At 43.3% G+C, this 15214-nt stretch overlaps 1 protein-coding gene across 1 annotated transcript in view; it reads right to left on the reverse strand.

Moving 5' to 3' along the window:
• Positions 1-15214, reverse strand: part of LOC308300827 (mitotic checkpoint serine/threonine-protein kinase BUB1 beta-like) — a gene marked incomplete at both ends in the record, with an annotated part of 82057 nt that overhangs the window by 6517 nt on the left and 60326 nt on the right. The window contains 4 exons of the mRNA XM_080744725.1: positions 2215-2315; positions 9239-9610; positions 13004-13270; positions 15186-15214. The exon at positions 15186-15214 is cut by the window's right edge and continues 152 nt beyond it. Of these exons, the coding sequence (XP_080600851.1) occupies positions 2215-2315; positions 9239-9610; positions 13004-13270; positions 15186-15214 (769 nt within the window). The remainder of the gene's footprint in view (positions 1-2214; positions 2316-9238; positions 9611-13003; positions 13271-15185) is intronic.

Genomic DNA, 15214 nt, shown 5'->3' on the forward strand with positions numbered 1-15214 from the left:
TATATAACAAAAATTCAGCTCAATAACGAGTCGCTTACTCCTATGCGCAATGCCCAAAGACAGGTAGTGTATGCCAGTGGTTCTCAACCTTTTCAGGCTGTGACCCCCAAAATAAATCATATTTTAACTGGGGACCCCGGCACCCTGACGAGCACTTAAGAGTTGAGGAATTTTGTTTAACACATTTCTATTGTGAAAATAGCAGATCTACATGTAGATCGGCTATTTTCACAATTTCTGCCTCTAATATTTGACAATTTGGCCCATGTTTAATTTGTCATTTCAGAGGTATTAACAAGTCAATAACCAAAGACAATGCATAGCTATTTCTTCCAGGACCTTCTAGGACCCTTGATCAATTCCAAAACTTTTCCAGTACTGGAAAAATATTTTTCTAATTTCAAAATATTTCCAGGTATATCATGACCGTGGGAACCCTGTCAATTATTTTCACAATATTTATCTGTGGAACCGAGTCAAACTGCAATGCAAATATGCAACGCTTCAACTCCTACAATATTCCAAGTGCTTGTTAGGATGGGGGTCCTAAGTTGAAACCTGATTTGGGGAAATTGTCAGTACCCGTATTTTCCGGACTATAAGGCACACTTAAAAGCCTTTAATTTTCTCAAAAAACTACAGTGCGCCTTATAGTCCAGTGCGCCTTATATTAGGGATGTTAATCGACGCATTATTGGCGAATCGACGCGTCGCGGCCGAAAATCGACGCGTCGATCGACTTTTTTCACTTTTTTTTCCGCTAAGCAGCAGCTGAGAGGAGAGCAGCACAACGGCGCATTACTTTAAACAACACAACGTATGCTGCACCCATCAGAACTTGCATCAAAGCCCTAATAATAATGATAATACATAATTGCTCTTCCTTGTTAGCATGGAGTCTGTTCTCTAGAGACTAGAAGCGGAGTGACAATAAGTCCATGGAACGTGCGGGAGCGCTGACCGCTCGCTCTCATATATCCCCGGTGTGTCGCATTAACGTTAACGACGAGTAGTGTGGTTTGTGATCATCGCACACAACGGCGACGCTGCCATTAACAAGCGAGCTTTCGTGTCAAGCGTGCATGCAGAGGCAGGAGGTAAACAAAAGCATCCAGTCCATAGAGTTGATACAGTCAGGAAAAGTCAGCGCGCACTGCTATGACGCGCACATCAGCCCGGTGCCCCGGTCCAGCAGTGTTTCTCAACCAGTAGTCCGCGGACCTGACTAGCGCCGCATGCATGCGAATGCACAACACATGCAGGCACGCACTCGTCTCCGACACAGACACACACACACACACACACACACGGTCCTCTCACATATGGAAAACATTAACGCTTATAACGTTTTTGAACGATTAAAACCTTTTTTGGGGGAAAAACTTTTGAAAAATAAAAAATATATATATATTTTTCGACTTTTCGACTCGTACTTTTTGAGTCGCGGTGAGCGTGAGTCGATCGACGCGTCGATTTCCGATTTTTTTTCACATCCCTACCTTATATATGGATCATTCATTGACATTGACATTCCCTTTAGCACAGCTCCATCTGTTTGATGCATAACGCAACGGTAGCGTCTATTATGTGCGCCTTATAGTCAGGTGCGCCTTATATATGAAAACAGTTTGAAAATAGACCATTCATTGACAGTGCGCCTTATAGTCAGGTGCGCCTTATAGTCCAGAAAATACTGTATATTTAATCGTCGTTGCTTATTTTTTCTTGTATTCATTTATTCATTTTTAACTCATTTGCTGCCCCCTCCCGAGTTTCCCCGAGTTATTACTGTTGTAAAAATATTTTTTTGGACCTCCAAAAATGTAGAAGGCATGATCGCAATCGCGAAATTGTATGTTTAACCCCCATACCAACCACATCTTTGAAACATGGCAGCCATGTTTGTTTACATTTGAAGAAAACATAATGGCTTCCATCTCATGAATGCCTGGACAGATTTCCAAGCAGATTGTTTTGTTTGAAAGCTGTGAACAGCGTGCACACACATGGTGCATGATCTTGGCATGGGCGTGCATGGATCCGTGCACTAAAAATTACATGTTTTGGCATCCTGGTACTTGGCAGCCATTTCGAAAAGGCAGAGAATGAGTTAATTAAACATGGTCACATGGTAGTTTTTAACCTTCAAAGCACATGGTCACATGGTAGTTTTTAAGCTTTCAAAGTACAAGGTCTCATGGTAGTTCTCTTTACCTTTAAAATCACTACATCGTAGTGGTTGGTCTGGCATCCGGTGTAGAAGGAGGTAGAGACAGAACCATACAGCTTCAGCGGGACACAGAAGCTTTGGGAACCTAGAGGGAAATAAACACAACAGACATAAGAGACGTAACCACAAATAATCTGATTTTTTTGTTTTGTCAAGTCCTCATCCGCGATTTGTGAAACAGTGTGTAATGAGACGTTTCCTAAACATGTAGCACTACACGTAGAGTTATGTTTGGCTATCATCATTCTAAACCAGTGGTTTTCAACCAGTGGTCCTTGGTGCCTGGAGTTCTCAGATGCCCACTGTCTGTGTTCCCCTTGTAATAGATGTATCCTGTTAATACTAATGATAAGGATAATGATACTAATGAAATCTTACATATAGTAATTGGAGAAGGGCTCCATGGAGTCACAATGGCTTATGCTCCCTATTCCCAGCAAACCACTAATGCTAGAGGTTCCACGCTTGGCATATGTACTGATCAGTACTCTGGCAACGTTATAGGCACATTTGCCACCATGCTATGTACTTACATCGTATACAATTAATATAAAACATCATTTTTTATACAGGCATATATTTTAGCCACCTCTTGCTAGGACCACCTTTTCTGCCACTAGAGGGCGGAAAAGGACTGTGCAGCCAGGGGCCATTCAGGTCAACACAAGCCCAGAACATCTCACACACACACACACACACACACACGCACACACACACACACACACACACACACACACACACACACACACACACAGACTGTCCATGTTTGCATATTTTCTCTTTGTCATTTAAATATTATAGTGACTGTGACAGTGGTGTCAAGTGAATCTAACAGTTTATTTGACATTTATTATTTACATCACATTTTAATTTTATTTATTTTATACAAAATGGCAAAATAGATTTTTATGCCTGTTGACAGGCAAGGTTGATTCTATAGGCTATTTAGGTGTATTATATATCTTAGACCTATATAGGCTAATAGCCTACATATCTATTTTGTATAGCCTAATGTTAAAACAATATAGGCCTACAATAGTGTTCATTTTACAATACTGTTCAATACTGCACCAAAGAATGTAGTATCGGGACATAGATTAATTAATTATTTGGGCGCACCTGATTCCAATAGCTCTGTATTTATGTGATTACTATGGAGTGCATAGGATAGCCGTGTGTAGGTTTGACATGTACTGTAACACCACTGTCACAGTCACTATAATATTTAAATGACAAAGAGATAATATGCAAACATGGACAGTCTGACAGCAGAATTGAGGGTAGGTGAAATGGCTCAGACAGATAGGTGAAAAGACTCTCCTCCAAGGCGAAAATGCCAGGCGAAAGGACCAAATGCGTGTAGGCGAATATGTTATAGGCGAATATGCCTGACACCCTAAAAAAGACTAACTCACTTTCAGACAGCCCAGACCGGGTGGGGAGGTGGGGCCACGGCCGCTTAAGGGACTGGAGGAGGTTGTGTTATTATTTAGGTGGCGTAGAAAATTACTGTAACTATATATATATATTTTACCATTAGTGTCCATGTGTGCCTTTTTGTTAATGATAAATCTTGGATATTATCTCACTACCTTAATCAGAATACGTACCAGCCAGTCTGTCCGCATTTCTGCTAACTCTGCGTCCGACTGTCCGTTGTTCAATTGTGTAAAAAACATAATACAAAAATGCCTCGCTGATCATCTACTTTTCCTGGGGCTGGGCAGGTGGCGCAGGGCTGGCCCTAGGTGGCTGTCTGGGGCCCCACGCAGTCAGGGCCGTGTTTGGTTGTAGGCCATTCCCTTTAACTGGCCAATAGGGATATGTGGGCACTTGGAGAGGTGGCCACCTACACAACTGGGCACTAGGGACATAAAGGGGAGCACACACTGAACGCGGGCAGCTGCGCAGCGTCGCATCGCGGTATCGACGCACGTGACGTGCCGCGCGGTAACCCCAACTGGATGCGGCGCGCTGCCACACAGCACATCCATTTCCCCCGGTGGGGAGAAGCATGGGAGAACATGTTCAACGCTCGGCAACGCTGGACAAATAGAACAGTGGCGTATCGGCGCGGCAGACGAGGCGTTCCGCGCCGCCTCCGCTTCCAGCGTGTGTCCCCCTTAAGCCCCCGCAGGGGGCTTTTTTCTAGTAGTAATATAAACAGTATAATACAAATCATAATAATGGTTTGTAACTAGTATCAATTAACTAATAACAATAACTTAACAACATATTACCTAGGGTTATTTGGCCGTCCTGTATGTGGGGCATGGCAGCCAGCGAGGAGTGGAAGTGGGGGGAGGAAGTTATGTCACTCTGCTCCAGTATGCACTTCCTCACGTCCACACTGCAGGGGTCAACAGCTGGACACACACACACACACACACACACACACACACACACACACACACACACACACACACACACACACACACACACACACACACACACACACACACACACACACACACACACACACACACACACACACACACACACACACACACACACACACACACACACACACACACACACACACACACACACACACACACACACACACACACACACTTTTAGGACAGCACTTTTAAGAATGCCATTTAAAAAAAATGTCATGTTTAACCCTATATCTTGTAGATTATCTATTTTAGGCTATATAGTCTTGCCGAAAACAGCTGATCTACACAAGCCTATAACGTGTTGGACGCTGTGTGATGCGTTTAATATTGTACGTAGTTACTAGGGGTGTAATGATATAGTGACTGAATCGGAAAAATCTATTTTAATTTGTAATGATTTACTATATCGAAATCCAATGAATGAATGAACCAATATCGCCCATGTATCGCATCGTCAACCATGTACCGTGGTGCATATCGTAACACTGTAAAAATGTATTGTTACAACCCTAGTAGTTACTGTATATTGTAGATTAATAATAGTGTACAATATATTTGTGTAAAACCTTTCATGACATGAAATGCAGTGCTTTACAGAGCAAAAAAGTGCAAAGTTAACATGACTAAAAATAAAGCAGAAAAGTAAAAACATTAAAAACATTTAAATCTTCAATGAGGACTCAACAAAACAAAACATTTTCAAAAATGTGCGGACATGAATAACAGCACAGGGATTTAAAGCAAAAGTGAAGAAATAGGTCTTGAGCTGTGCTTTAAAGCCATCCACAGGGGCTGCCTGTCTTGTGTGTATTGGGAGTTTATTCAACGCAGTCGGCCCGTAGAAGCAGAATGCTGCTTCACCGTATTTCTTTTTGACTGCATGTCACTGTAGATATAACCACCTATCACAACTACTCGGGAATCTCTGTCGATATGGGATATTTGCTTTCACCGCGCGATGCATGGGGAGCGTCCATTCAGTACACCAGAGAGAGTAGGGCTGCACGATTACAGACAAAACTAGACTGCACTCTGTTGAGGTGCGAACTTACGTCTTGTGCACTCGTGGCCATACATGGCCTACTTGTGCGCCAGCAGAGCGCGCAAGTACTGCGATCGGTGCGGTCTGCATGTATGACGGAGGGAAAGAGTGCACTCTGCCGAGATGCCAACTTGCGCCTTATTTATATCAGGCCGCTGCTCCCTGATTGGCTAGTTCAGTGCTTCCCGATTGGCTATGGGCGTAACCACAGACTCACAACAAAAACAAAGATACAGAAACTACGCAGTACTTGCGCACTCTGCTATCGCAAGTAATTATCACTAGTAAGACACCTCAGGGCGACAAGCGACCTCGAGGTCGCGCCACAGTGATGTGGACATCAGGGGTTGTGGACATCAGGGATCTCCATATATGGGCATAAAAGGGATTTGTTCTCCTGGCATCACAGGGATCTCCATATCTCCATATATGGGCATAAAGGGGATTTGTTCCCCCTGGCATCACAGGGATCTCTCAAACAGGGCATCATTAATAATGGGAATAAAAGGGATTCTGTTAGTGTGACATCACAGTGAAGCCAGAGCGTGATGTCAGAGTGGCAAACCCATTCTGGTAGAGTGGTTCCCCTGACATCAGAGCATCATGATGACACATTTTTACGGTCTATGGGTTTGCCCATAGACCATGGGTTTGCCCATAGACCATCTTCCCTTCCCTTTTGCTAAGAGATACGTTATATAGTTTAATTTATACTTTTATTTGAGAATAATTTTTCTCCGTTGACTTTAAATGTTTCCCCAAATATGGAGAGGACTGACATCATAGATGCCTGACATCATAGACCACATGAGACTGACACAGTATGTCCATATATGGGCATTCCAAGTTAAGGGCTTAATATTTATGAGCAAGTGTGACTCGGCTCAAGGCAACCACACTTGCAATTTCCAATTGCATTTTTCGAGTTTCAATCAATACCGAGATCACGATAATTCAGAGTTTAGTGACAAAAAATCTTCACGTGAACATACTGTAATACTGCTTTCACATTCATCTTGTGCTAAAAGGCCATTCCTGCTAATGTACACATTTTAGAATCAGAAATAATATTCCTCCTTATTCACCTACTGTAAATTCTTGTTCCTCTCAGAATGAATACCAAAACGTCATACTACATTAAATCAACAGAACACCGCTTTCACTTTTATATCGTGTGCTTACATTCCTGCTAATTAACGCTTAAGTAAATGTAAATAATCAGACGATCGTGCTCGTTTATTTGTGGGAAGACAAAATCGATTAATTAAGCAGCTGTTAAGGCCAGACCACACAAATGCAACTAGTTGCAACTACTTGCAACCATTATCCCCAATGGCAGTTGCAAGGAGTTGCAATTCCATGTCTTTTCTTTTTTTAATTTGTCACAATTTATGACAGAAATCTTTTTTATGATAGAACTTTTTATATTAATCGTCTATTTGATGTTTTATAAATAATCGACTCACTCGATTAGGTTGGTTAAACACTTAACACATGTGAAAACTGTCCTCAGCATTTAACCATCCTATAACAACTAGAAGCAGTGAGCAGCCATCCATCCATCTTCAACCGCTTATCCGGAATTGGGTTGCGGGGGTAACAGTTCCAACAGAGATTTCCAGAGTTCCCCATCCCGAGCAACTTCCTCCACTCCCGAGGCGTTCCCAGGCCAATGTGGAGATATAATCCTTCTATCTGGTCTTTGGTCTTCCACGAGGTCTCCTCTCAGTGGGACGTGCATCAAGGATCTTCCTAGGAAGGCGCTCGGGAGGCATCCGTACTAGGTGCCCGAACCACCTAAGCTGACTCCTTTCCAAGTGTAGGAGCAGCGGTTCTACTCCCAAGTCTATATCGGGTGACTGAACTTCTCACCCTATCTCTAAGGGAGATACCAGCCACCCGTCTGAGAAAACTCATTTTGTCCACTTGTACCCGCGACCTTATACAGCATTTAGAGAGCAATTAGGGGTTAAGAGTCTTGTTCAGGGACACACATCGACACATTGCTGGACACATCTGCCCATGTAAAGGTTGTGGAGCATCTTGGGAATGGGCTTATTTTGTCTAAAAGACATATTTAGACACTTGTACGCATGACCCCAATCCACAGAAATCGTCAAGTTGCTAAAACAATAGAAAGCAGTAAGTGAAAATATTTTAACTCACTGAGAGCCTATAACGTCTTATGAGGGTTTTTTTGTCGTGGTGCAGGGTGCCAATGAAGTCTTTTTATGACGGCTACTAGGCGACATTTTTTTATTATTTTTTTTAAGGGCAGTCTTTGCTCAGATGACCGTTGTGTGTGTATTTTGTGCGCCCATGTCTGTGCGCTAAATACAAGATGCCAATGTCTTCTGCCAAATGTTAGCGAGACTCGCGGAATCCTTGCACCATGTATTAGTCGATATTTTTCAATAACGTTTTATTATTCCAGTCTGCGTCGGAGTCCCACCGCTTTTCCTCGTTTACCCAGAATCACAGTAATGGTGCAACTGCGCAGCTTTAGCAATACACGACAAGCGGGCGCTGTTGCGCAGGGACAGGTGCTGCTGGCATGGAAAGTAAGCGTAGAGCAGGGTTTCTCAAAGTGGGTGGGTGCCGATGTGATGCAAGTCCAGGGATGCCGCGGAGTGCTTCGATAATATTTGGAATTCATTAACATCACTTCAGTTTGACCACTAAGTAAAAACGGACACGAGTTGCACTTCACTTGGTGCAATCTCTTTCAGTCTCTTCACCAAAAACAGCAGATCTACAACTACTTAGGCGTTGTAAGCTTGTAGATAGGCTATTTTTGGAATAGGAATGCTGGGGTTTAACCCATTCAGGCCGGGAACACATTTTGCTGTTTGGGAGGGGCTTACAGTACATGTACAGTATGTAGCAACATATTTGTTTTGTAGGCTAATTTCTGATTTAGCCCTATTCTATAGGTTAGGCCTAAATGGGTTAGGTGGTCAAATGCCAAATATATATGTGTTTTCGATCAGTCCTAATCGAAACGGATATTCCCTCGTCACATACCGTGTATCTTACATATTTTGGCATAAAAGTATGGTAAGGTGCTGTAAAGTAACAATATATAATTCAAAGTTATTTACAGGGGCGCCCTGAGCCCAAAAAGAAAAACGTTAGAGAACCTCTGACGTGGATTCCCGCCTCTGAGGAGCCACGCCGTGAAAATGAACAAAAACCCGAGAGCAATCATGAGGGGGTTTCAGACGGATCGCGGTTGCCGCGTCCTAGTCATTCATTTCCAATGAGAGGCGGGCCGGTATTTTGGCCGGGCGGAGAAGTGCGGCGAGCGGTCGCGGTCCCGCGTGCTCTTTCGTGCATGCGTACGCGTGCGGCGAGAGTAGCGCTCCTCTTCAGAGGAAGTGGATCTTCTTTGGTGTATCATCGTCATTAATGATTTTTTGACGGGAAATGAGCATGGGGAAGAGGAGTCCGACTCCTCGGCTGCATCCATCAGCCAACGCTCGCTTTTACGCCTTTTGATTAAACCATCAAGCGTCTCGACCCTTTCGGTCCTTCTTTTGTTGTTCCGAGGAGTCGGAGCAAAACCTCGGGACGAAGCACCCTTCTTGGACGACTCCTCCTTCTGTCGCCTGATGGTCAGGAAGGTCTCGCACAGGTTCTTCAGGGCCAGGTTGCAGGGCGGTGGCCTTTTGCTCTTGTTCACCTTCTGGCAGACCGGACATAGCTTCGTTTCCTTGTGCCTCCACCACTGCTCCAGACAGGCCTGGCAGAAGCTGTGGCTGCACGTCAGGATGACGGGATGTCTGAAGACGTCGTGGCACACGGAACAGGAAAAGTCCTCCTCGGAAAAAGACGCCTGGGAAGCCATTTTTGTTTTGGTCTCCGAGCGGAGCTCAAGACAAGGAAAATCGGTCCGGTCAAGTTGCGGTAGAACTCCTCCTTCCTCTGGAATGTTCCCTGGCGTTTGACGTTCACTTGAGATCACGCTTATTAAAACCTCTCTCTGTAGATCGGGGTTGGGCCCGTAACGCCTGCTTTAACTGTGGAAAGACTTGCTGCGGTCCCGTGCTGGTATCTCTAGAAATAGGGCCACTTAGAATGACGTCACTGTGACGTCATTGTGAGTAGGCCTGTCACGTTTTTTTCCATAATCGCCTGATGGTAATTATTTGACATGGGGATGGACAAATAATTGTTCATCGCCCATCCCTAATTTGGGATAGTCACAATAATTAATCGTCATAATAATGTCCATGTTGATAAATGTTCATATAATTTTTTAAATAGTGGAAATAGCAGATCTACAAGATCAAAATGTGTCATAGTCGGGGGATATCTTAAAAAGTCATGGAATAAATTCCTTACCAAAACATTTCTTCACCAATGTGTTTGTAAATGTGTCTAGTAACACATCTCACAAAGACTGAAATTCAGTTTCCCTAGGAAAAACTTTGACAGCTGGGTCTCATTCACTCACTATACACTATACTATAGGGGGGAAAAAAATCACTCCCAAAAAAATATGCTTGTGAGGATGTGAGGGGTCTAACTAGGTGTTTTTAATTATTCTGAATCCATTGCAAGCATTTGTTTTGCACAAAAAAACATTCATTGGGCTAAAAACAGCCCATAAAATGATGGTTTAGTGATGAGTCATCACTTTTCACAGTGGTATGGGGGTCCATTTCTAGCCCAAGGAATGCTTTTCGTGCAAAAAACAAATGCTTGCAATGGATTCAGAATAATTAAAAACTCTTAGTTAGACCCCTCACATCCCACTTAAAGCATATTCTTTGAGAGTCATTTTTTCCCCTTAGAGTATAGTGTATAGTAAGTGAATGAGGCCCAGAATTATAACTGTCAAAGATTTTACTAGGGATGTTGAATTTCAATCTTTGTTAGATATGTTACTAGACACCTTTACAAACACATTGGTGAAGATTTTTTTTGGTAAGGAATTTATTCCAGGATTTGACACTTCTGAAGTTATCCCCCGACTATCACGATTGGACGTGTTTGAGCTTGCAGATCGTCCATTTCCACAATTCATTATACAGTATAAAGTTAATATATTCAAGTTATTTGACATTTCTGCCATGTTCGAATGTTCAACGACAAACAATTAATCGTTAAAGGCAATTATTTGCACGACAATTAATCGTCAAATTAAATTTGGTAATCGTGACAGCCCAGACTGTGAGTGGAACACAGAGCTGATTTAGCAAAAAACGCTACATTTGAAACGGGTACTAATTTTTATTTAATTCTTTAACAGATTAATCGTGATTCGGAACAGGACGATTATGAATTGATTCACAAATTTTCGAAAATATTTTTTGTCCTTGGCGGAACTAATCTGCGACTACGCTGCAGTGCCTTACCTAAGGCATAATGCACTGGCACGCAACACACAGTCAATCAAAACAAGATGACCGGCAGCTCTGTCGGGATATAAAGCCATCGTATGGCAGCCCTTCGGGTTTTACAAGGTTGAGGGGAAAAAGGAAATCAACAAAGGTCAGTTTGCAAGCTGTGTAAAGCTAGAAACAAATACCGGTATTGTGGGAACACGACAAACATAAGGAGACATATTTCCCTCTGGCACTCAGATTGGAGGAAAAGATAGAAAATCAAGTTGTTCCTGCAACCCAAACGAACACACTGACAAAGCTGCCCATGTACTCGGAAAAGGGCGAAGCGAATTACAAAGTCCATTGGGACTTATAGGCCATTTACGAGAACGATAGATTCCGCGATATGTTGTGTGCTTTGGAGCCCCGGTACGCCATCCCATCTTGACCACATTTTAGAGATAGTCAAGTCATCCCTGCACTGTACAACGATGTCAACGTTTTGGTTAGTCTGACATGTATAGTCTATAGACTCTATACTATAGGTTAGACCAACATGTACATTGGCATTCACAGATATGGGCTTATTATTGATGACATCAGGGATTTCCATACATGGGCATAAAAGGGATTCTGTTAGTGTGGTTCCCCTAACAGGACTTCATATGGGAATGCCCATATATGGAGGCCACATTGGCCATAACATACAATTATGTGTTATGTGGCCACACCCACCAGTTCATCAAGTATGCCTGGTTGTCAGGTGGGTGGTGACCCAGCTGAACTTAGCCACACCCACAGCGTTGGGTGTATGGTAAAGGGGGAGAGGATGATTATATTATGTCATTAACTCTGTTTTTCAGTTGGGCCTTTTGACTCAGAGGCTTTCAGCTTTCAGGAAGTAACCAACAATACACAGGGAAGGCACATGTGCATATTATAACCACACCCTGTGGACTATTAGAGTAATGCTAACTTCATAGACACATACAAAACAGAAAAAGTACAAAACTATGGCACCTCTTTAACAAAACAAGTTCTGTGGTTTTCTGCAATTGTTAATGCTATAAGTAACCTTCTAGTTTACGGTGACACATCTCTTCCATTTGTATTATCAATAAAAGAAATGGAAGTTAAGTAATCTGTTGGCATTATGGATCATTAGAAAGCACTTGCAATTAGAGTTCTCAAATTTGGCCCGAACCCGACCCTACCCGGCCCGACCCGACGTTATCGGGCCGAGCCGGGCCCAAAAATTATAATAATTAGTCGGGCCGGGCCGGGCTCCGTCACTCAAGCAACAGAGAACAGGCGCATATCGCTGTCTGCCTGTCTTCAGCGCAGAAATCAGATGAATCTGCACAAAATCTTGCAATTTGGTCTGGCAGCGCTCAGTTTTGGATTTCACTCAATTGGAAGTAGTGAGGGACCAGTCAGGACTCAGGACCCAGTATGCAAATGTAAGGGCTTTATCACAGAGGTATTTATTTATTTTTATCCGCCCCTTGGAAATGCAGTTTCGACATAATACATGGATTATTAGACAAATAGCAGACATATAATCTCACATCGCAAGCTCGTACATCTGCATCATTTCTTTTAAATGTTTTAAAAAGCTTGAAAGTGTTGAGAAATTTTGAATAATTTAGATTTTTTACTTTATTATTATTTTTTTAAACACATATCTTCTCTTCTGAGGTCTCCCTGGTACAAGACATTTTCAGATCCGGGTGCGTAACCAAATATAGGCCTATATCAATTTGGCACGGGAAGGTTTGAGAACTACTGATTCTGAAAGGCATTTTGTAGGAGAACCACTGATTCTAAAAGGCCTACCGGAAAGGCAGGGCTTCTAAAATCCTCCTCCCATGCTATTCAATGGAACGATCTGCGTTGTGTCGTGCCGAACTTCGCGACAGAGAATATTCGGTTTTTGCACACTGTATGAATTAAAGTGTTAAACACTGGTGTGTATGTATTGGCCTTCGGGGTGTGTTACCTGTAGAGTGGGCGTGGTCCACACTCTCCTCCAATCGGGTGGCAGTGGGCGCGGTTGACGAGGACAGCGAGGAGGCGGGGCCAGAGATGGCGGAGGAGGCGGAGCTGCTCCAGCCCTCCCGTGATGTCTCGTGGATGGGGCTCAGCTGGAGACGCTGCTGCTGCTGCAGAACGCCGGAGGCGGAGTCAGGCTGAGGGGGCGGAGTCTTGTCGCAGAGAGGTTGGCGGTTGTTCTCCGTCAGGTCCTCGCTCAGGCCTCCCCGGAAAGCTACGCACAAAAGTAAATACATTACACCATGGGTCTTCAACAAGGGGTCCAGGACCCCTAGGGGGTCCTCAGAGTTACTACAGGGGGTCCTCCAAATCTTTGAGTGATAGAAAGTTTTTTCTCCTTTTTTATATTAACCACTTGAACCCTGTAGTGTCCATATTCTGAGAACTTTAGCCAAAAATAGCCGATCTACAAGCTCACAACACCTCGCTCTGCGAGGCGTTGTGAGCTTGTAGATCGGCTATTTTCGCCTCTGCTGCCGGGTAATATCCAGCTATGTTCAAAATATTAACTTCATAGAAAAAAAACAAAAAAAAACAATACTGCCCCAGCAACCACAGTGCCGGCTCTGGAGTGAATCGAAACTTAAGAACCAATGGCGGAGTGATCTATCCTGGCAAGCCAACCTCATACTGTGCATTGACTCACTCGTTCCTTCCCACAATGAGTCTGGACTTTGGGCTATAATATACAGCTTGAAAGAGTGGGTGGGAGTACTTGCCTTGAAAGAGACTCCTCTAACCAATCAGCGTAGCAAAACATCTGTCATCACAGTGCAGCCAGTCTAGCCATAAATTATAACTCCCGAGTCCTGTAGAGTGCTTTTATTTGGAATATGTTTTCTCTCAAAGTCTTCAAAAAAAAAACCTCTACAGGAGTTATAATGTATGGCTACACAGCCAGTCAGAAGAACAGCAAACAAACACATCTTTTCTTTTCGGCCAATTAACTCCCCTAGCCTGTTCCTTTTTAATTGTTGTAATTGATTCCAACTCTGAAATAACTTCACTTATTGCTTGTTTTATCGTTTCAGCGTTAACTGTTACACTTGTTGCATCGAGGGCAGCCATTATTGTTTTGAAAATGCCGCAGCATGCATCTACGTCACCATCTACACATGATGGACCAATCAGGTGAAGCTTTCCACTTGTTGTGCGGACAGCAGTTGAAACGCAGTCACTGATTGGCCCCGATCAGAAAATGATCGGGCCAAGTTCTCATACTCGCTGCCTATACGTCGAAGACCAGACCTGATACTGGGGAAGGAATGAGTGAACGCAGTATCAGGGATGGCCCACACGGCTAGGAGTGATCTACTTTCTGTGTCGGTTTTGCAGCCCTGGATGTACTTTCTCCCTTTCCTTGGTGATTTTGGGTGAAACGCGAGGCACTCTACTCAGTCTACTGGCTATCTCTTTGTAATGGAGGCTCGCCGCAATTGGAAATAATGGATGGATATTATTCTATACAGGGTTCCCACACATCTTTACCAATTCATTTCCAAAACTTTTCCAAAACCTTTCCAGAATAATTAACCCGATTTCCAGGATTATATAACATTAATTAAGCTCAATAACGAGTCGCTTACTCCTACACGCAATTCCCAAAGACAGGTAGTGTATTGCAAGTGGTTCTCAACCTTTTCAGGCTGTGACCCCCGATTTTAACTGGGGACCCGGCACCCTGATGAGCACTAGAGTTGAGGAATTTTGTATAACACGTTTATATTGTGAAAATAGCCGATCTACATGCTCACAACGCCTCGCAGCGCGAGGAGTTGTGAGCATGTAGATCGGCTATTTTCACAATTTCTGCCTCTGATATTTGACAATTTTCAGAGGTATTAACAAAATCTATAACCAAAGACAATGCATAGCTATTTTTTCCAGGACCTTCCAGGACCCTTGATCACTTCCAAAACTTTTCCAGTACTGGAAAAATATTTTTCTAATTTCAAAATATTTCCAGGAATTTCATGACTGTGGGAACCCTGTTTCTCCCTTTCCTTGGTGATTTTGGGTGAAACACGAGGCACTCTACTGGCTCTCTCTTTGTAATGGAGGCTCGCCGCAATTGGAAATAATGGATGGATATTATTCTATAAAATCGCTTTGGCAGTAGAAGAGTTAACCTGTGGCGTTAGGTGTACGTGGTGGCCTC

Source organism: Nannobrachium achirus, assembly GCF_963921795.1.
Source record: "Nannobrachium achirus genome assembly, chromosome: 16".
Classification (NCBI taxonomy): domain Eukaryota; kingdom Metazoa; phylum Chordata; class Actinopteri; order Myctophiformes; family Myctophidae; genus Nannobrachium; species Nannobrachium achirus.